The 22,748-nt window shown below is 44.4% G+C and overlaps 1 protein-coding gene across 5 annotated transcripts in view; it reads left to right on the forward strand.

Moving 5' to 3' along the window:
- The window catches only part of PSD3 (pleckstrin and Sec7 domain containing 3), a 138,904-nt gene that overhangs the window by 49,232 nt on the left and 66,924 nt on the right, over positions 1-22,748 (forward strand). For 4 of the 5 annotated variants that reach the window (XM_082204642.1, XM_082204643.1, XM_082204645.1 and 1 more), the window contains 5 exons: positions 880-1,092; positions 1,224-1,304; positions 3,047-3,159; positions 6,341-6,399; positions 11,901-11,990. In XM_082204642.1, the coding sequence (XP_082060768.1) occupies positions 880-1,092; positions 1,224-1,304; positions 3,047-3,159; positions 6,341-6,399; positions 11,901-11,990 (556 nt within the window). Of the gene's footprint in view, positions 1-12; positions 270-879; positions 1,093-1,223; positions 1,305-3,046; positions 3,160-6,340; positions 6,400-11,900; positions 11,991-22,748 lie in introns of those variants that run through there. The other variant, XM_082204644.1, reaches the window with a different exon arrangement.

The raw sequence follows: 22,748 nt of genomic DNA on the forward strand, positions 1-22,748 counted from the left end.
GCAGGCATAGATTTCAGCCATCTTGACATGGCGATGATAGAGACCTTTCCCCCTTCTCTGAACTTCCTGGTGCACACCAGTACCAATTTGGGTTTCCTATAAACTAACGAGAGGGGATCTCCTAGCTCGCCTCCCTGAAGAGAGAGCGCTGCATACTGCCAGTAGATGGGCACACTGCGTGTGTGCCCAGTGCTTAATCTTTGTTTGAGAGGAATGAAAAAACATGAACAAGCCGGTGACGTGGATGGCTCTAATGGGAGATTGAACAGGTATGATAAGATCAATAAGTTGAATAAGGGCCATGATTTGATATGACTCTTGCCCGTAGTAGGTGCTATTAGAAAGGCCTTCAGTGGCTTCCCCATATACATGGTTGACAAATATAACCAGAATTTGAGGAAGGACAAAGGAAGCTCAAGTGAAGAAACTGCTACCTGTGTCCTGTACATTGAATTGTTTAGAATTATCTTCACTATTAGCATGTGAACTTTTTCTTCTCAAAGTGACTTAATAATGATAATAATTTTTATTTATACCCCGCCCTCCCCAGCCAAGGCCGGGCTCAGGGCAGCTAACAAGCAATAATAAAAACAAGTTGAATGAATACAACTTAAAAACAAGATTAAAATACAACAAAATATTGAAACATTAAAATATTAAAATGCAGCCCCATCACAGGAGATGAAAAGAAAAAGAAAAAAGAAAGGGGGAGGGAATAGAATGCGAACAGATATTTAAAGAGTAGTGGGACAACCCTTTCTTATTGTTTGATGTAGTCTTCTTTTGCTGTTAAAAGGGATTTCTTCTTGAAAAACATTATTTTTTTAAAAAAGGATATTCACCTCCCCAGTTCCCTTAATATTCCCGTTTGTTTCATAGCAATGCAAGACTGGAATGCACAACGGCGCCAGATGCCGTAGGGGACATGGGAAGCAACGATTTCCTGGAGAAAGATGGGCACGAAAACCTGGGGCATGACTTCATCAATGGGACCACCAGCGGCAATGCGGAAGCAGCCCGGAGGCTGGCAAAGCGTCTGTATCATCTGGATCGATTCAAGCGGTCTGATGTAGCGAAGCACTTGGGGAAAAAGTAAGGATCTGGCTTTCTGTCTCAAAGGGTGTTCATGTTGCATCTGCAGAATGATAAAAAAAAACATGAAAAGTTCACTTTTTATTAATGTGGCTTTTTTCTTTTCCTTCTTTCTTTTCCTGCATCTTAAGCAATGAGTTCAGCAAACTTGTCGCTGAGGAATACCTCAAGTTCTTTGATTTCACAGGCATGTCTTTGGATCACTCACTCAGGTAGGAAATCTCTGTGTCTTTTCCTGGGTTGTGTCTCATCCACTGATAATGTGCCTATTTTAAGGTGTGCCTTCTCACTTTTAAGGTGGGTTGGCATGATTGCCCCTGACCCACCCAGCAACAAGCCTCTTCCCACTCTGTCCTGGGCCTGACTTGCCTACATGCATTGAATATAATGTACAACCCTGCACACCTAGGCCTTGCTGGCCCATAATCCAGACCTGGCAAGACACCAGCATGGATTCTAGTGTTTTGCATCTATGCATGGACTATTTGTCCACCCTCTGACCTTTCCATCACTTGATTATTGGGAAGCCCCCAGGTTTGCATGCCAGGTATTGAACTTAGGGATTTGTAAATGCAGAGTGTGTTTCTTACGACTGAGCTATGATTCCTTCCCTGCATATGGGCTTCTTACCCAAGCTGGGGCTTGGAGCAGAATGGTCAGAAAGGAGCAGGAGCTGGAATCTGGCAGACATGATCTATCAGTCCCTCTTTAGGCTTTTTTAAAGAAACCACAGATAGGTCTGCATTCTCTGTGCCTTGTAATTCTTGAGTGGCGAAGACTTAAAACCTATGAAACACCTCCCTGAACCCCACAAGAGCTTTATTTTTTTAAGAAAAGGAAAAAAGAAAGGGGGAAGCGAGAGAATAATAACAAATTTGGAAAGGCTTGCCATTGTGTGATCTAAAGACTGAGGGAGACAAGAGGTAACAAGATCTCTATGAAATATATATAGGGAGGGGAGATGAGAGACCCTAACAGCTGTGTTACCTTAAAAAATATACAGCTATTTGGATTAGCTGGATTTTGGAATGTGTATCTAAACAGTGTGCTCTCTCTACTGGAAGGAAGATTTTAAGGAAGCTCAGCACCCAGCCAAGTCCTAAGTGTGTGTGAGAAAGATAGGACTACATTTGGAGAAAAAGGAATCACAGCCAGTCCTAGTCCCATCCCTCAAATGTCTGGGGGTGCAAGAAGTGTAACAGTGGTTTACACAATCTCTCATTTTGTGGGTGTTGTATTGGAGTTGTTTTTTCCTTTGCCTCCCCCACCCCCCTTACTGTAACACATTTATTGAGAAGCAACACATTCTGAGGCTGGAAACAGGTAACAGCTTTTTAAAAGTGGTTTGAGAGAGATAGTACTTCCCATTGTGTTTACACATCTAATTTTTCTCCCACTGTTTCCTCTGCTGAAACAGCTTCTGCGGGTTTTTGGAACAATATTAAAAACCTGCAATATTTGTTTGACTAGTAGAGGTAAAAGTAGGAGCTGCCAAGCTAGCAGTTTGAAAGCATACCAGTGCAAGTAGATGAATAGGTACTGCTGTGGCAGGAAGGTAAATGGTGTTTCCATGTGCTCTGGCTTCTGTCACAGAGTCCTGTTCCACCAAAAGCAGCTTAGTCATGCTGGCCACACGACCCAGAAAGCTGTCTGCGGACAAATGCCGGTTCCCTTGGCCTGAAGGTGGAGACAAGCGCCGCATCCTGTAGTCAATTTTCGACTGGACTTAACCGTCCAGGGGTCCTTTACCTTTTCACTTTGCAAAAGCTGGATAATGTTGCTCTTTTGAACCATATTCAGTTTTCTGAAAATTCTGTCCTCTGTTTCCAACCTCAGTACAAACATCTTTAAAGGCTACAGAAATTTCTGGTCATTGACTGTAGTAAAATGACTTGACTTGACTCTTTAAAGGCTGGTTTAACTCCCCCCTCCTCTTTTTACATTTTTTTCTCAGGACATTCTTCAAAGCCTTTTCTCTTATTGGAGAAACTCAGGAAAGAGAGCGAGTTTTAGTTCATTTCTCCAACAGATACTACCAGTGCAACCCAAATGCCATTTCCACACAAGGTAATTTTACTTCCATTGCTTTTAAAACATTTCCATTCCTACCTTTCCTCAGGCAGAATTCAAGGTGGCTAGCAACAGTAGAAAACTAAAGCAACATCACAGTAATGCAAAGATAATAACGCAGGAATGACAACAAAGTCAAGGGAAAACAAACACACCCACTCAAAGCAATTCCCAGTAAAATTAGAACAATTTAGTTTGGCTTTGGCACTTGTCAGATCAAACGGCCACTGTGATTCCAACTGAGTCACTCCAGTCTTTTGAGATCTAGTTGGGGAACAAAGGAAACCTAGAAAACTCAAAGCAATAAGGCCAGATAGAATATGCTATTTGTTGTCAGGTTCAAGAATTGGTTAGGACTAGTGTTAGGTATTTCCATTTACAGGAGGGAGATACCTGGATAGCAGCCCCCCCCCTCCACCTGATGCCCTCTAGATGTTTTGGGCTTCAGCAATCCCAGCCAGCACCTGAAGAGCTCTGGCTTGGGAAATGATTAACAATAATAATACATCATATTTGGGCGTTGAATGCCCTTGTCTCCCACTTAAAGCACCATATCTTCTGCCACATTGCTTGGTGTATGTGGACCAGCTTCTTTCTCTCTGTATGAGGAATGTATTTTAAAGAGGTGGGCTGCTAGTGTGTGCTGAACTCTGCTCCTGTGCTTTTGCCCTGTAGCTCCTTGGCCTCAGGTGCTTTTCTCCCAGCTAGGTTCAATGGAGCAAAAAAGTACCGGGGTGGTTGGAGTGTGCAGCATATAATCAGCAGGTGTGGATGGGTTCTGCACCACCTGATTTTGTTCCTCTGTGCACCCATTTGTTGCACAGGTGACCTAAGGGAGCACACCCAAACCTCTAGATGTGTTTCAGTCACTGTCACATGCAGTCTGAGCTAAGAAGCTGAACAGAGAACCACATTTAAAACTTGCCTCTACTATGAACTCAGTGCAGGACTCTAATCAAATCCAATGGAATTTCCCCACTCCCCACATCTGCAGTGGGTTAACAACAGCAGGAGCAGCAGCAGCAACAATAGCAACAGTACTGGCCTGCCTCACAAGACTTACTGAGATAAAATTAACACCCTAAAGCACTATAGAAATGCTATATTGTCCATGAAGCATTATATCTTGTCCCACTTCTCTCTCCTCCTTTGCCACCAAGGGCTTTCCTGAGCCCTTCTGGTCCCATCTTACCTGTCCCATCTGCCACTCTGGCTGCCACTCTGGCTGTCTCTGACCCTCCATTCCCTGCTTCTGCTTTGCTCTGCTGTTCAGTATAGGTGGTGATGAGGATATGCCAAAGGCAATGTTGATCTCTGTAGTCTATCCTACATTACTAGGGACACAGGTAGCGCTGTGGTCTAAACCACTTAACCTCTTGGGCTTGCTGATCAGAAGGTCAGCGGTTCAAATCCCCGCGACGGGGTGAGCTCCCGTTGCTCTGTCCCAGCTCCTGCCAACCTAGCAAGTAGATAAATAGGTACTGCTGTGGTGGGAAGGTAAACGGCATTTCCATGTGCTCTGGTTTCCGTCGTGGTGTCCCATTGCACCAGAAGCGGTTTAGTCATGCGGGCCACATGACCCGGAAAGCTGTCTATGGACAAACACCTGCTCCCTCAGCCTTAAAGCGAGATGAGCACTGCAACCCCATAGTCACTTAACCGTCCAGGGGTCCTTTACCTTTACCCTTTACCTATCCTACATTACTATTAAAAGCATATCCCACTTTCCTTTCCCTCCATGGACTCTTACCCAGGTACTGATCACATTCACACCTTGGTTTCACAAGTCCTACAGTACAGTACTGGGGTACTCCCAGACTATTTATCTGTAAATAGCTGCAGTAATCTCTAAAGGCAACAGTAGTGAGCACTAATGATCTAAACTGAATATATAACATGTAACTCCAGAGGCAGTTTATCTCTCATTGCCAGATGCTGGAAATAAACAACACGGGGTGACTGTTATTGCTGTGCCCTGCTTAGGAGCTTCCCCACCTGTGCCAGGCACTGTCTCTCAGCATAACCTACCCACCTCACAGGAATGTTGTCAGGATGAAATGGGGAGCTGGAGAGGCATGTGTACTACTTTGACCTCCCTGGAGGAAAAGGTGGTGTATAAATATTATAAACAAACAAACCAATAAGACATTAAAAAATAAATATGCCCAGCCACTTTGGAGGCAGCGCTGAGCTGATGGAACAAGGCAGTTATTTTCTTCTCCAATTATTCCTCCTCCTTCGTGCATTTGCTTTATAGAATAAGGCAGCCCCCCTCAAAAAAATCCTATGATTTAATGTTGTCATTGGGGGAGCACAAGGGGAGAATGAAAAGGAAAGGCAAAGGTAACAAGGTGAACAAGTGCAGTTACATCGGCTTCTTTAGTTTCTATTGGAGGAGTGTGGATTAAGGAATTTAGTTAATGGCTTTTGTGATGATGTAGGTTTAAAGACAGGGAGGTAGTGGAAGACAGGAGTGCCTGGCGTTCTCAGGTCCATGGGGTCATGAAGAGTCAGACACAACTAATCGACTAAACAACAACAACAAGGTTTAAAGACAGGAATTTAACGGGGGCAGGAACAGAAAGAGGTGGCATGCTGTGGGTGTTCTGCGGGGGTGAGGGTCTTGTTGAAGTTATCAAAAGGGCCAATCCTTTTACATTGAATTTGGGCTAGTCTGGTGTTGGGCACAATGACTTCAGTGAGGCTGAATTTGGTTAAAACCATTGGCTTAACTGGACTGTAGATTGGGTTGTAAAAAGTCAGACAAAACCTTTGGAAGGTCAGCTTACACGGCTGAGGTTGATATTCATGGATCTTTGACATTTGTGGAGCGTTCCTTCAAAGCGTTTGGGTCCTAAACTTAGGAGGTTTCACCTTCCCGTCCCCTCCAAAAAAAGGAAAAAATTGGGCTAGCTGTTTCTCCCTCCCTCCTTATCAACTCTTATGACTTCATCGCATGAGACGGTCTCTCTTGATTAATGTCATGCATTTCTTTATAAGCAAATTGCTTTTGGAAGAAGAAGGGAGTGTTAATTAGGCTTCAGGGGGGTCCCAACTCAACGTGAATCATTCTTTCATAAGCAGATGTGAGTAGTAGGAAGTGTGATTTCTCTCCCCCACCCCACCTGTCTGTGTGGCTTTCTGTGTGTCATGCTTGGGGTGTTTTCCCTCCCTACAGATGGAGTCCATTGCCTCACATGCGCAATCATGCTGCTGAACACTGACCTCCACGGCCATGTGAGTATTCTGCAAATTGTCCTGTTTGCTCAGAAATTTTGAACTGCTCTTTCAGTATGCTTGTTGCAGCTGAGTACTCAAGTCCTCGCAGAGTCGGGTTGAAGCAGCCAAAAAGATTTCAGGTGACATTAGCAGAGGTGGAAGGCAGTTGCGTGAAGAGCTTATGAAGTTGGCAAGGGAGCCAAAACCAATATGAATGCGTCCCATAAGAATGAGGGCCAGGCTGGATGCAGTGAATTGGGCAAGTCTGGAAACCCAGTAGCTCGGAAGAGGAAGGCAGGTAGAAGAACAGTTTCACAAGCACAGAGGACCAGCCAGATTTCGGGCAGCGGAAAATCTCCCAGACTATTGGATTTCAGGAGACCCTGAAAGGTGCAATGCAAGGAGAGGATTGGGATGGGGTCTCCTTGATCACCTGATTTCCTTACTTAGGGTGATGTGCCTGAAAAGCTGGATGTTCCCTCTTGGCCCAGTTGTATAGGGAGTTGATGTCTGGCCTGCCAGACCATTCAAGCCCCAGTGCAAGCAGAGCTTGTAAATCATCCTCACAGCACAAACTACTCCAGCTTCAAAATCTGAATGCCTGGCATCCCTGCTTGTGCACAAAGGGAGGCTATATATAGATGGTAACTTCTCAGAGATTTGGCAGCCATATTACAGAGCCATTCTTATCCAAGGGACAAATGGTCATGTTTTTTTCTTTGTCCTACCATGACCTCTGTCAACCAAATTCTGTCGTGCTTATTTAGCTGTACTCTGGAAAAAAAAACCTGTCAATAACTCTACAGAAGTGTGAGCGTCATTTCTGCAGGAGACACGTATAAGTTCTGTTGCGGCTGTTTCTCGTGTTTAGCAGAAAGTTCCCGTGGGCACTAACACACAACCATATACCGTATTTTTTGCCCTACAGGGAGCACCGGCCCATAGGGCGCACCTAGTTTTTTTTGGGGGGGGGAATAAAGAACCCCCCCCGGCGCGGGGTTGGGGCGGGGGAAGCCCGAGCTTTCCTGACCCCAGCCCCCAGAACAGGCTGCTATCCGCAAGCCTTGGGAGCCTGTGGGAATCGACCCCTCTCGCTCTCCAAGCTTCAGCGAAAGCCTGCATTCGCCCCATAGGACGCACACATATTTCCCCTTCATTTTTGGAGGGGAAAAAGTGTGTCCTATAGGGCGAAAAATACAGTACCCCAACAGTTTTGAACAACTATTTTAAAATGAATTTTTAAAAATGTTCTTATGTGACCTTTAAAAAAGAAAAAGTACAAAGCTGTATCTTATCTCAAGTGTTCAACCTGGGTTGGGGTTAAAACTGACTGGAACAATAGTTGTGTGCCACTTGGTCACATTGTTGACTGGCTTCCCACAACTGTGGCAAGTGCCCGCAGCTGAGTTTGGCTGAAAAGGGAGTAGTGACTCACCTTCATTAGGTTTGTACAGTTACCCATCAGCCAAGGCTGGATCAGTGTTAGTGACCTCATAGAGGTGAGGGGGAAGTTGCTCTTCTTGCTTCATTAAGGTTAAAAAGGAAAGAGAAAAGATCTACACGTATCCTGAATATTAAAATGTAATTTTCCCAGGCATTGCTTTGCTGCAGTGTCAGGGTAATATGCGGGCACTAGGTGGCAGAACATGCATAGCATTCTCTGAACTGTTCATGCATCATCAGATGAATGTGCAAATTCCCATCTGGGCCTTGCATTTTAAATCCACATGTAAAACAGGTATCACCATTGGCCAGAAAGCAAAAGGTCACATACTTGAGCTCCAGCTGTCTGGGTAAAGAAGAGGTCAGATGCCAAGAGGCCCACCTGAACCAACCTGAAACTAGCTACCTAATTTCGTGCTTGTTTCCCAGAAAAGGTCTCTTGTTTTGGGCAACTTTCTGCTCTCATCACAAACTTAGGGCTACGTATAAAATAGGGTTACCAGACGTCCCTGTTTCCTGGGGAGAGTCCCCGTTTTTGCGAATAAGTCCCCGGACAAATTCCATCCTCGGAATGTCCCCGGATTTCATCTAATGTCCCCGGGAACCGCAGCAGCGGCAGTCTCAGCAGCCTGGAGCAGTTGGCTCTGGCTGGCTTCAGGAGCTGCTCAGAAGTCCCCATATGATGGTGGTGCAGGGACTCTAAGATGCAGCTTCCGGGCTGCCTCCACCTTCCCTCCGAAAGGCAGTGTGAAGCCTCGCTTCCCAGCTGAGGGATCCCTGCCCCCTGCTGCTTGCACGCAAGTAGGAATGGGATTGGGGCTGCTCCGATGGAAAGGGAGGCATCGCGCTGCCTGAGCCGAGCCGCTGCTGCCACTCTTGGCCCTCCTTCTCCGCCTTGTATGCCTGACCCACCCCATTACCACCAAAGAACGAACAACTCAGGGGCTGCCCAGGCTCTTGGGAAAAGGAGATAGAAGCCTCAGAGGAAGGGGAAACGTGGTGGTTGAGGTCAAGGTGGCGGCTGCCCCTCTGCCACCGCCATCGTTGCAGCACCAACATCCCGAATGTGTATTAATCAATTAATTAATTAATTAAAGTGTCCTCGGATTCATTGGAGAAAAAAACCTGGTAACCTTAGTATATGGACTGTAACTCTTATTTGTGGTGGTGGCATTTCACTGAATTTCTTTACAGGGGGTTAGAAATTCCCCCAAGAGTTTCATGTGCTTGGGACTTGCCATCAGTGGTGGCAAGCCCCACAGCTTTTTAAGGGCACAGCTTTTCTTAAGGGGTAGGATGTAGGGGAGAGGGTTGTTAAAAAAGAGAGAAAAGAATCCTTTTGGCTTGACTTCATTGCAAACTCAACCCTATTTTCCCAGAGCTGCTCTTCTCAGTTAAGTTTCCATCGCCTTCTTTCTGTTGCCGCCCTCTGTCTCATTTGCCCACACTCCCATTTAATTCTACTGGCTGCGGCAACTCATGTGGTTTTGTGAATGACATCATGATGTACTTCGGATCTGATGATATCACATATGCTCATCAACAAAATTATGTGGAGTGCCACAGCCAGTAGGATTAAGCAGCCACCTGGGCAAGTGAGGTTGAGGAGAACGGAGGTGGCAACGGAGAAGAAGGGAAATGGCGCCGAGTAGCAGCAACAGCCAGGAAAACAGAAAGGGTGTCAAACAGCATTGAAACCACACAAATATTTGTTAAGGTGAGTAGTTTGCTGTTAATCTGGCTGTTGTGAATGAGCAGGTTCTGAAGTTGCTTGCACAAGCTGCTTCCACATGGTTTTTAGCATTTTGCTTCTCCCACTACAACTCCCAGTCACTACCTGAGGGACCCATGGCTTTGCGGGGAGTGCAGGGGACTTCACTAGAGAGTTGGAGAGCAGTACAGCCCCTCTGCCTGCATACTCTGGACTGAATTCCAATATAATTTGGTATTTAGCCATTGGTGAAGCCTGAGAGATACGTAACTGGAGATTTGATTTCCAACATTTTTAGATGGTTTCTGAAGCTGAAATGCACTTCCTCTCTGCCACCTCGTTTTGCTAAGTGTGAGAAATGCGTAGGGCCAACTTTAACTTGATAAAGCAATATTTCCCCATCACTTTTGTGTCTTCCCTTTCCTTCGGAATGCTTATCCTAACTGATAATCCTTTTTGTTTTTTGTATTGCATTGTTTTTCTAGGTGGTAAGTTGGGCATTTATTGCTTGGAATGTAAAACATAGCTTGGAATGCATTGAACCAGATTATTTGTTTCCTAACTATAATTCAGTGCTTCATCCTGTAAGCATGTATCAGGATTTTATTTTATTTTTAAACTGTTTTAAAAATTTATATACATCTTTTTTCTTTTTGAGCCCAAAGTGGTTCACTGTACATGAACACACCCATCAATTGCAGTATTTTTCCATGTATAAGGCACCCCCATGTATAAGACGATCCCTAGTTTTTTGAACCCAAAATTAAGGGGCAGGAAACCCTAAAATAGAAGTAACATTCTGGACAATCTGCAGCAGCAAATTGTTGATCTTTCTTTGGGCGATCGCCCTCAAAGTTTCCAGCATGAGGTGCATGCAGTGCATGGTGGTGCAAAGGCAGTGGCTAGAGCACCACACGCTCACCACACACTGAGAGCCAGTGTGGTGTAGTGGTTAAGAGTGGTAGACTCATAATCTGGTGAACCAGGCTCGATTCCCTGATCCTCCACATGCAGCTGCTGGGTGACCTTGGGCCAGTCACACTTCTCTGAAGTCTCTCAGCCCCACTCACCTCACAGAGTGTTTGTTGTGGGGGAGGAAGGGAAAGGAGAATGTTAGCCGCTTTGAGACTCCTTTGGGTAATGATAAAGCGGGATATCAAATCCAAACTCCTCCTTGGCGGTGGCTGCTGCTGTGGGGAAGGAGGCTCCTGAATCAGACGCCGAGGGAGAGCCTAGGGAAGGCAGCGCTCACTCTACGCCGGCCCATGCCGTTGAGCAAACCTAGCTGAGGAAGGTGGTGAACGGGCTTGGGATTTGAGAGGGGAAGAGAGAGAAAAAGGAAAGAAGAGCGATGAAAGGTAGCCAAGGCAGTTCTTAGTGGCGGCGGCTGCTCTTAATCCGGTGGTCAAGCCAGTGGGGGCTTCAGGAGGCGAGCCAGTCACCAGCGCACAGCCCAGAGAGGGAGGGGAAAGGGGGTGGCGGCCCCAGGGAACGCCTCAGCCCACCCAAGCCAAAATCCCGAACATTTGCTCAAATATTTTAAACCTCACCCCCCAATGCTCATGTTCTGTGTATAAGATGACCCCCAATTTTTTACTCTTTCTTATTTTATCAAAAAATAAATAAAATGGTGCATAGCGCAAGTGCTTGAATTGCACAGGGCTGTATGAGAAGGATGTCCAGAGTTTCCACTTCCACCAGGTTTTGGATCCAGCTTGGTTAAAGAGGAACCCTGGTTTGCTTTCAAAGTGGCTTAATGTGGATGTTGATGAAATGGGAGCCCTTGATCCCACAGTCCACTGGCTGAAAAAGAGGACTTTAAAAGAAACCTCATAATCGGCAATTGAAAAGCTTCTTTCCCCTCTTTTGGCACTTAATTTTGTACAGATATGTTCCATTTTTGTGAGGGTTTAAAATATATATATATATACACCATAACTTTCTTTTCAGTTCGTCAATTTCAAGCTCTCGCTCTGGCCGCATGATTCCAGCTTCTGTTTGTGGCAGGACCTTAACGTTCTTGGAATGCAACTCAGTTCCATAAAGTGCTTTGATGGCCATGGTTGAAAAGCCTGTGCAATTGTTAAGATTCATCACCACCATTATCCTAGTAGGATCACTTTCCCGCTGATTCCCCTCTTCCCAGTAGGGTTGCCTGTCTATGCTGATTTGTATTTTGCAGCTGTGTTCATGCAGACACCCTTACAATGTCTCTTACCCTGGGATTGCTGCTAACAACTTGGTTTTTAACTTAACATGGTGGGAAATATCAATTAGAGCTTTTAATATGCAACTCATTTTATAGGCTACTGTCCTTTTCTTTTCTGAGAATTGCATTAATATTTATGTGTCATTTATCTTTCAGAATATTGGCAAAAAGATGTCCTGTCAAGAATTCATTGCCAACCTTCAGGGAATGAATGAAGGCAAAGATTTCCCAAGGGAACTCTTGAAGGTGAGGCACTATATTATCTTTCTGTTGTGGGAATACAACATTAACTCTAACTTTGCCGTCCGGCTGTGCTAGGGTGATGCTATCAAAATGATCGAGCTTCTTGTATTTTAATGATTTTTATTTGTTCGTTAGAATGAATGGTAATACATTGATAGTGCCTGCTATATGCCGATCACATTTATCTTTGCTGTTCTAGTTATGGACATTTATTTTGACCACTCCTAGTGCAGCTGTTCCCACACTCTGCACTGGGAGAGGGGCTGAAGACATTACACCAGCACGTTGGATTCTGCCGCCATTCTAGGACAGGGATGGACAAGCCTGAGGCTTGAAGGGCTTCCTTTGTTTTTGTTTTTTACTAGAATCTCAAGCTTCACCGGAGCTAAATGATGGTGCATGGCGGCTCTTGGATATTTAGGACGGTATGCACCTTAAATAATTTTGCACAAGCAATTATTGCTTACTCAATGGGACTTTCCCCCTCCTCCCCTCTCCTTCCTCTGCTTGCACCTTGTGTCATCCTCAAGTCTGCTCCAGGGCGTTGGGGAAACCCCCAGTACAGATTTAGGGGTGCAGGAAGGAGAAGGGGGGAACATTTAGTTGCACTGATGGAATGTTCTCCTTAGTTCTGTGTTGAATTCTCCCTATAAGGTTGTATCCACTGATAGTCATATTCAGAGTAAGCCCATTGAAAGTAAGGGGTCTGACTAACTTAGACTTCTTAATTTCAGTGGGTCTACTTGGAATAGGACTAGCATTGAATACAACCCTTAGCATTAAGGACCAGAGTTCGTTTGAGCACATGTTTAGAGCAGACATTTGTTTTCAGGATTAGATCTGACCTGACAGTCGTTTCTCAGGCATATGTGCGTGCACACACATAGTTTTCCTGCAAGCTTTTTCTTGGTTCAGTAACCTAATGGGGGTGGAGGACCATTTTCGTGTTTGCTGCTGTTTAAAACATGGGGAGACGAAACCTCACTTGCCGATCTACTAAAAACTACTCCCATGGTCTACCAATAGATCACGATCTGCCTATCCCTGCAATATGGTACTTGGAGCAGGAAAATGTGATGCACCATTGATGTGTCATGGCTGCCAGTGCTTACCCAGCAACATTGTACCAAGGGAGGAAGTTATAGATGAACCAGTGTTCTCTGATGCAGCGTGGGTTATGGGTGCAGCAGTATCCCAGAAGCATCGCCATTGCCCAGAAAGCACAATCCCACCCCTGAACCCTGACTCACTGAACAAAGAGGAGGCCAGGATGTCAGCAGGCAGTGCTAATATACTATCTCACAGTTGGGAACAGAATACCTGTCCTTAGTTTTCGGAGTTGATTGAGACAATATATGCCCTTCCTTTCTAGTGTAAGAGTGAACAGTGCACCTCCAGTTTTAATTTAAAAAACATGTGGCTTGAGTATCAAAACTTTGGCAAACATTGCCTTAATATTAAAAAGGTAAAGGGACCCCTGACCATTAGGTCCAGTCGTGACCGTCTCTGGGGTTGCGGCGCTCATCTCGCTTTATTGGCCGAGGGAGCCGGCATGCAGCTTCTGGGTCATGTGGCCAGCATGACTAAGCAGCTTCTGGCAAACCAGAGCAGTGCATGGAAACGCTGTTTACCTTCCCACCAGAGTGGTACCTATTTATCTACTTGCACTTCAATGTGCTTTCGAACTGCTAGGTGGGCAGGAGCAGGGAGCGAGCAACGGGAGCTCACCCCGTCGTGGGGTTTCGAACCGCCAACCTTCTGATCGGCAAGTCCTAGGCTCTGTGGTTTAACCCACAGCGCCACCCATGTCCCTTTGCCTTAATATTAGTCCATGCTTAAGTCTTCCAAGGATCATGGATCTGTTGTGTGTGTTTACAGGAAAATGAGTTTAGAGGTGTGGGTGAAATTGTTTCTGGCCCAGTTGTGCTCGCAGGCATCTTAGCATGCCTTAGACTTCCATGTGCTTGTTGATCAATAAGATCAGAGCAGAAGAAACTGGATTCCTCTCCAGGCTTCTTGATCAGGGCTGTTTTTATTCAGCATTGGAACCTGCACGGCACCAGAGGCCAGATGTAGCAAGGACAATGCACAACAGGGGCCATTTGTTCATATGCGACTCCCAATCCAATAAGGTATATGGAGGCAGATCTTGCATCAGCACTTGAATTGTCCAAACTGGATTGAGACTAGCAAGTGCCTTGTGTAATAAGCGAAAGCAGAGAAAGCCAGACAGGCTTTTTATTAGAAAGCTAAGGCTGCCTGCGGAGTATTTATGGTAACAGGTTTTTTTCTAGGTAGCTTTGGAAAGAAGGTGCCTTTGGGCTTTTACATTTGAATGGAAGATATAATTTGAGATCGGGACATTCTGTATGGTACACATTACTGCTTTTCTCCCCTTGCGTGCCGAGTTGTATATGTGTTCACTCAATTTGTTCCAGCAGACGAATCTGAATAGTTGGTGAAGCCTGAGTTTGAGGTGCTGAACATTCCCCATTGTCGGCACTAATAGGAATGTTTCTCTTTCTTTTGTCCGATTTGCTTGTGTAGGCACTGCTGGTTGCTACTGCATTTAGTTTGCAATGGAAGATTTTTTTTAAAAAATGATGTTTTGGTGCACAAAGAAGTGTGACTTGAAGTCTTGTAACACCAGCAAAGGAGGACTTATGTTGATTTTTTGGTCTTTCCTTTTGTTGTGATCCTGAATGAAACATATTGATACTTGAAATAGAAAAGTTCTGTATGCCCCCTGCACTGCAGCTGGAATCTGGAGGGTAAACTGGCCTAGAATTTGGTCTAGGGAGGGTTAGGAATAGCAAATAATTTCTATCTGTGAAGCAATGCAGATCTGGGCCTGAGCGGAATTGGGATGGGAGAATTACGGAAAGTTTCAGGTAAGCTGCTATAAGTTCCTTGGAGGATGGGTGAGAAATGAGTGCAAGAAACAAGTCTAGTCCAACTTTACTCCGTGCTGGATTTCTCTGCAGTAGAAGTGGCCAACTTGGTGCTCTCCCGATACTGAGGGCTACAGCTCCAATCCGCTCCAGCCAGCATAGCCAGCGGTCAGGGATGATGGGGAGTTGTAGTCCACCACATCTGGAGGGCTTTCCTGTGCCTTTCCGAATTTTTCCACTTTGAGGGAGGCCTCTCCCCTGAAGAATCTACCTGCATGCTGCAGATAGGCTTGTGGGGCATATTCTAGGGAGAATACAGTGGTACCTTGGGTTACATATGCTTCAGGTTACACACTCCACTAAGCCAGAAATAGTGCTTCAGGTTAAGAACTTTGCTTCAGGATAAGAACAGAAATCGGGCTCCAGCGGCGCGGCAGCAGCAGGAGGGCCCATTAGCTAAAGTGGTGCTTCAGGTTAAGAACAGTTTCAGGTTAAGTGCGGACCTCCAGAACGAATTAAGTACTTAACCCGAGGTACCACTGTACTCATCTTGCCCAGAGTACTGTGGGGAGGGGGGTTGTGTCTCAGTGTTTGCCCACATGAACTGAAGATCACACTGTAGAATACAGTCTGCACTCTCCTACAGCTGCATTGAAGGGGGTTGGATTTGGTGAGCATTGGGGTCCATTCTAACTTTGCAATTCTATGATAAACTTTTAATAAAAGCGAATCTGGTGCTTTTATTTAGGCAGGTACCCCTAGGTGGAAGAATATCAGCTCTTAAGCCTCAGCAACCCAAAATAATTTCCAGCCAATATGTTTTGGGGCAGAAAGGTCTAGCTCTGCTGAAGGTTCCTCATCTGGTCTCCCCACATCACTCCCTGGTTCCCTAGATTGGAGCCGCTGCTTCTTTCTTGGCTTCTGTCCTAGACAAAGTATGTAGGAATTATTCAAGCATGTGTTTTTAAAGATACTGGTTCTGGCTGTTTGTGACTGAGAAAGCTTCAGCCAATGTTGACAAATCAGCTTATTTTATAATGCTGTCTTGGAGAGGTGCAGCGGAATGGCCCCAGACTCTAATTACAGGCTCTTATTGACTGGATCGATCTCTAGCGCCGTATTTAAGCAGCCCACTTAGTATAATAAAGGCAGCTTCCTCTTCATCCCTCTCTCCCAGATGTATATCTTTCTGCTAGCAGATTGTACTTTTTATGACCGTATTCCAGACATAGTCCTCCCAGCTGCTCTAAATGAATTGGCCAATATCCCCCAGTTCCTTCAGCTGGAATGAAGATTAAAGACCTGTCTAGGCTAAACGTGTGGCGAGGATGTTGCATTCCATCAGATCTCTGGCTGGTGTAGCTCAGTTCTAAAAAACCCGACGACGGTTGCCTTAATTTGGATGTGCCTTGCATATCTTCTGAAATGAGAAGAGAAAGGAGGTTGTTGAAACTGTGTGGTTTCTTCTTTCAACAAGCTTTGCACTTCCTTTGCTCCTTCTTACATTTGGTCGAATAAACTCAAGTCTCTTGTGAAAGGGGGCTTGTTTGTATGTTATATAAAGGGATTAAATGGTTCCTCTGGTAAGAGTTTTCAGGTGTGGGCCACCAGGGGAGATTTAATTTAAATCAAATTGATTCACGATTTAAATCACAATTTAAATGACTAGTCAGTAAGACTTGATTTTTCATTTTTCTACAGAAAGACTCATTCTTGCTGGTATAATCTTATAATAATAAATTTTCAGAATAGTTTTTATAGCCATATCAAAAATTACTGATTTGGTTATACTATTAGAAATACATAGACAGATCATTGTGAAATTATTGCGAGGATTAATAAGTTAACTGTTTATATTTGGACAACTTTTCTGCTGTACTTTATTGGAAGGAGGAAAATAATCATTTCCTTAATAACAATTTAAACAACTTATTTACCTAAAACAATAACATTATAGCATATGTTTGTTAACTGATGTGGTTAAACAAAAAACCAAAAAACAAAACTTAGACTGAGGTTTAGCACACATGAAAAACTTAAAACAAATCCTTATTTCCTGATGAATAGTCTTTTTGGACTATAATATATCTTATATAGAAAACTATATTTAGAAAGATTTTTCCTCCAAAAACATTTTATTTAAAAAATCTGATTTAAATTTTAAAAATCTGATTTAAATTTTAAAAATCTGATTTAAATTTTAAAAATCTGATTTTTATATATATATATATTTAAAAATCATTGATTTTTATCCACCCTGTGCAGCACACATAGAACAAAACCAGCTCTTTTCTAATCTCTTGCATGGGAATGACTGCGGTGTAGCTCAGGGCCATGGGGGAAGGGGAGCCCCCAGTGCAGCTCCTGCGGGGGGGGGGGGGCGCTGGAAAAAAAATCTAGTTGCTTGCAATTATATCTATCTCGTTAAATTCAATTGAGTTCCTATTGAACAAGAGAAAAGAAAGCCCCATTTGGGATCTGAGGCATAAAGATGTAGAAAGAAAGTTACATGTTGCAGGGAGTTAGTACAGTGTGTAGTAAGCCCATGGAACTTGCTGCCACAAGGTGTGGTGATGGTCACCAATTGAGAAGGCTTTAAAAGGGATTAGACCAGGGGTCAGCAAACCTTTTCAGCAGGGGGCCGGTCCACTGTCCCTCAGACCTTGTGGGAAGCTGGACTATATTTTGAAGAAAAAAATGAACTAATTCCTACGCCCCACAAATAACCCAGAGATGCATTTTAAATAAAAGGACACATTCTACTTGTGTAAAAACACGCTGATTCCTGGACAGTCCATGGGCCGGATTTAGAAGGCGATTGGGCCGGATCCGGCCCCTGGACCTTAGTTTGCCAGTGTGGTGTAGTGGTTAAGAGTGGTGGACTTGTAATCTGGTGAACTGGGTTTGCTTCTCTGCTCCTCCACATGCAGCTGCTGGGTGACCTTGGGCTAGTCATACTTCTCTGAAGTCTCTCAGCCTCACTCACCTCAGAGTGGTTGTTGTGGGGTAGGAAGGGAAAGGAGAATGTTAGCTGCTTTGAGACTCCTTCGGGTAGTGATAAAGTGGGATATCAAATCCAAACTCCTCCTCCTCCTCCTCCTCTTCTTCTTCTTCTTCTTCTTCTTCTTCTTCTTCTTCTTAAGCCAATGCAATTCTGGGCTGCATCAATAGGAGTATAGCATCTAGATCAAGGGAAGTAATAGTGCCACTGTATTCTGCTCTGGTCAGACCTCACCTGGAGTACTGTGTCCAGTTCTGGGCACCACAGTTCAAGAAGGACACTGACAAACTGGAACGTGTCCAGAGAAGGGCAACCAAAATGGTCAAAGGCCTGGAAACGATGCCTTATGAGGAACGGCTAAGGGAGCTGGGCATGTTTAGCCTGGAGAAGAGGAGGTTAAGGGGTGATATGATAGCCATGTTTAAATATATAAAAGGATGTCACATAGAGGAGGGAGAAAGGTTGTTTTCTGCTGCTCCAGAGAAGTGGACACGGAGCAATGGATCCAAACTACAAGAAAGAAGATTCCACCTAAACATTAGGAAGAACTTCCTGACAGTAAGAGCTGTTCGACAGTGGAATTTGCTGCCAAGGAGTGTGGCGGAGCCTCCTTCTTTGGGAGTTTTTAAGCAAAGGCTTGACAACCATATGTCAGGAGTGCTCTGATGGTGTTTCCTGCTTGGCAGGGGGTTGGACTCGATGGCCCTTGTGGTCTCTTCCAACTCTATGATTCTATGATTCTTCCTATGGATTAGACAACATAATGTAGGATAAAGCTATAAGTGGCTGTAAGCTATAAGTCCTGATGGTTATATGCTACCCCAAAGATCAGAGGCAGCATTCTCTGAAATACCAGTTGCTGGTAGGGTGGGAGGCAGAAGGGGGCGGGCATAGCCTGCTTGTGGTGTTCCAGAGGGGCATTGGTTGGGCCCCGTGAGAAACAGGATGCTGGACTGAGAAGCTTTTGGGATGCTCTTGAAACATGTCTGCAGCTGACAATGCTGACAATGGAAAATAGATGTGGCAGTCTGCCCTTCCTCAAGGGCATTTTTCATACAACTTAAGAGGCGCAGGTATGTGAAACATCACTTTCTAAATTAAATATGGGAGGTGGCTTAGAGGGAACTCCTGAATACCTACAGCCTCCTTTCCCCCCCAAGCCTCCCAATGTTTCCTATTGGATTTGCTTGGTATCTGTGGGTCCACCAGATGGCACTAGGCCACCGTGGTAGCAGCACACCAGTTGTGTTGGACTATCTTATCTCCTGTGGGACTAGAGACGCCCACTGCCTGTAATTAATAATAAAACAGGAAGCGTGGAATAGATTTTATCTCTGAGTCATAGCTCTCCCTCTTTTCTCTAGCTCTAGTCCCATTTTGGAGGTTTCTGCTTCATCAGTAGCTGCATCTGAAGGAATGGTGTAGTCTCTTAATAACCTTTCTGAAGGCTTAGTAATAGATGGTGGGGTCAATTCTGCTTTTCTAGAAGAAGAGCTCACCACGAACTTCTCTTTAGTTCTCTTAGAATGCCAATGGCGTCCACCTGAGAGGTGGATGAGATGAGCTCCTGTGAACTCTGGCTGGAAAAAAGCTCTGGTGGTAATCATAAGAAGCTATAAAACTGTAGAGTTTTTTTATTATACTTTAACCCTATGAGTTAAACTTGGCTCCAATAGTTCACTGTACAGCTCTGACCACTCTGCCACCTGGCTCCTCCCTCTGCCCATCCCAGTAAGCATCACTGAGGCTATTGCTGTGGCTTTCCCTCAACTGGACTTCTTCTGTAGCCCAAGGGCAACTATCAGAGCTGATGTTTCTAGCAGGGAGGAGAGAAGCAGAACCCTGTAGCCAGCGTGGTGTAGTGGTTAAGAGCGGTGGACTCGTAATATGGTGAACCGGGTTCGCTTCCCCACTTCTCCACATGCAGCTACTGGGTTAGTCACACTTCTCTGAAGTCTCAGCCTCACTCACCTCACAGACAAAATAAAAAAATTCCTTCCAGTAGCACCTTAAAGACCAACACTCACCTCACAGAGTGTTTGTTATGGGGGAGGAGGGGAAAGGAGACTGCTTTGAGACTCCTTAGGGGGAGTGAAAGGCGAGATATCAAGTACAAACTCTTATTCTTATTCTTCCTCTTCTCCCTTTCTGGCCTTTGGAAGGGGAACCAGGCAGGGCTTCCACCTGCTGTAATGTTCTCTGAGCTGTGTGTATGTCTAGTCAGCTGATGGGTGAATCCAGAGTGTATTTCTTTGCTCTATAGTTCCAGGAGTAAAAGTTACCTGGTTTGGATCTGCTCAGTATCTGAACGAGAGAGTGCCTGGAAGTGTCACTTACTCTCCTGTAAGCTTCTTGTGATGGACAGGATATTAATATATCAAAACCAGCCTTGTAGTTTCAGACTTACTAGGCATAAACTGAACCTGATGGCTTATTGGCTGTATTTTTTTTGTTTTTTGTTCAAAGGCCACCATATCTGGTAATCAGAGCTTCCTGGTTTGTTTATTACTGTGTCATTTCATAAATATGTATCATCTTCCTTTTCTGAATAGAAATATTTTATTCAAAATAGTGGGCAAAAATATAAGAAAAGCACAACATTATAAAACAACATTATAATAGCAGGAGAGATGATAAAGCAGTGAAAGGAGAACAAAATATTAGACCACCTGTCTGAAAGTAGGAAGAGAGGAGACAGCCAATTCTCAACAGAGAGAGGATCCCACAGCAAAAGTGAGCAGGTCCTGTCTCTGGTATACAGCAGCCATCTTCCTGGTGGTGATGGGCAAGAGAGCAGAGTTATCATAAAACACGGGCAGGTTCATGTGGGCCTTAAGGTGACACTTTCCTCAATCTGTTTTTGGTGCTTCAAAGACTTTGGGCCCAACTTGCACTTTGGGCCCACTTGAGGTAGTAGTAGTAATAGTAGTAGTAGTAGTAGTAGTAGTAGTAGTAACAACAACAACAACAACAACAACAACAACAACAACAATTTATTATTTATACCCCGCCCATCTGGCTGTGTTTCCCCAGCCACTCTGGGCAGCTTCCAACAAAACACCAAAATACAATAACCTATTAAACATTAAAAGCTTCCCTAAACAGGGCTGCTTTCAGATGGTTGCATTATTATCATTTTTAAATTGGATACGACAGGCCGAGGTGGAGTGGGGGCAAACAAAATGGGAAAAGTGCAGTAGTGGTGGATTTTAAGCTTTTCCTCCTGCACGGCAGTCCTGACAAGAATTGCCTCTAGCTGTTATTTGACTTGCGAAGGTTGCTTCCATTGGCACCAATAGGAGCTCCCTTCTCAGGCCAAACAGCAGAGTGTTTCTTGGAGCGATGGTGCAAAGATTTGATGGTTGCCAAAAGCATACATCTGTTTGCTTAAAAAAACAAGGTGTGTGTGTGTGTTTGTGTCTTGGTGAATCGTTAATATTGCTTGTAGGTGTTTTGAGGTGTTAAAAAAAGAAAGAAAGATGCAGCAGTAAACATTTGTAAAAGGCCCTGCTTGCTTCCTGGCTGTCATGTTCGCTTCTGTTCTCAACTTTTTGTTGTCTACTGCAGTATTTTCATATTATTGTGACTTAAGAGTTTTGATTGATATTTGTTTATATTACTTTGGATTGTTTTTAGCCCTCTGGTGGGCCATCTTGAGCGCCTCATTGAAAAGCAGGAAAGAACTGGTTTAAAAAGTAAACAATGTGTTTTTGTGTTTTTTGGTTTGGTAATCTAATCTTGAAAATATCTCGCAGTACCCCTTTATCAAAATCTGAAATGATGCCCCTGCTGTTGCTTCTTCTGCTCGAGACCACTCTAGCCTCTTTGCCTGATTTTTGTCTGCTCAAAATTAGCTGTTGTTAGAACAGTAGAGTCTTCAGAGGTTTTCATGATGAGTACAGCTAGTACTTCAGGAAGTTACCCCAAGCCATATGCCACCAGCGGCATATGCCTTGCAAATGTAACGCACATACGGTCGTGGCAAAAACCCCACTGCTTATAATATGTGTAGGTAGTTCTGAAAGCACTACGTTCACACGGCATTTAAAAAAAAATACACAGCACCACCACCTAAAATCCAAGGAGATCTGGCTTCATATGTCTGCAGTTCCACCAAGTTTTTTAGGTTTAATATGTAAGTGTAGGTGGGTTTAAGATGGACAGCTGTGTGCAGAATAAGCAGCCAGATCAAAAATAATCGAAATATATGCTTAATATGCATGTAATGAAAATGAGTGAACACAGATGTGGCTCTCACAAGCAGGTGCATTTGTGCATTTTCTCAGAATAGTTTCCAGTGTTTAATCACAGCATATTCATAAATAGGAGCATGCAAAGAAACTTTGCGTCAAAGCATTGTGTGTGTGTGTGTGTGTGTGTGAGAGAGAGAGAGAGAGAGTTGTATGCAAACCTGTTTTTTTGTTTTTTCTTGTGATCTTTTTGCTTTGGAAAACACCAGACACCAGAACAGGGTTGAAAATTCAAGGATGAGATTTTACCCTGTATTGGAAATGAAGGGAGAGGGAGAGGGAGAGGGAGAGGGAGAGGGAGAGAGAAAGGAAGGAAGGAAGGAAGGAAGGAAGGAAGGAAGGAAGGAAGGAAGGAAGGAAGGAAGGACTTGTGAGTGAAATGGAAATGTATGTGCCTAAATGAAGCTGTATACTGTAGTTGGGTGTGAGTAGAATAAGCAGGCATGTTGATGATAGTGGATGCAATGTACAGTAGGTGTAGAGTGGGAAAGAACCGAGTGAGAGGGAGATTTACAGTCTAATCTATGTGACTATTCATAAGAAACAGAGCAAGTACAAGACAGATTCTCTGCAGTGTATATGCAGATATGATTTCGGAGTTTAGCTAAGTGAAAGCTAA

Source organism: Podarcis vaucheri, assembly GCF_965113315.1.
Source record: "Podarcis vaucheri genome assembly, chromosome: 17".
Taxonomy (NCBI): domain Eukaryota; kingdom Metazoa; phylum Chordata; class Lepidosauria; order Squamata; family Lacertidae; genus Podarcis; species Podarcis vaucheri.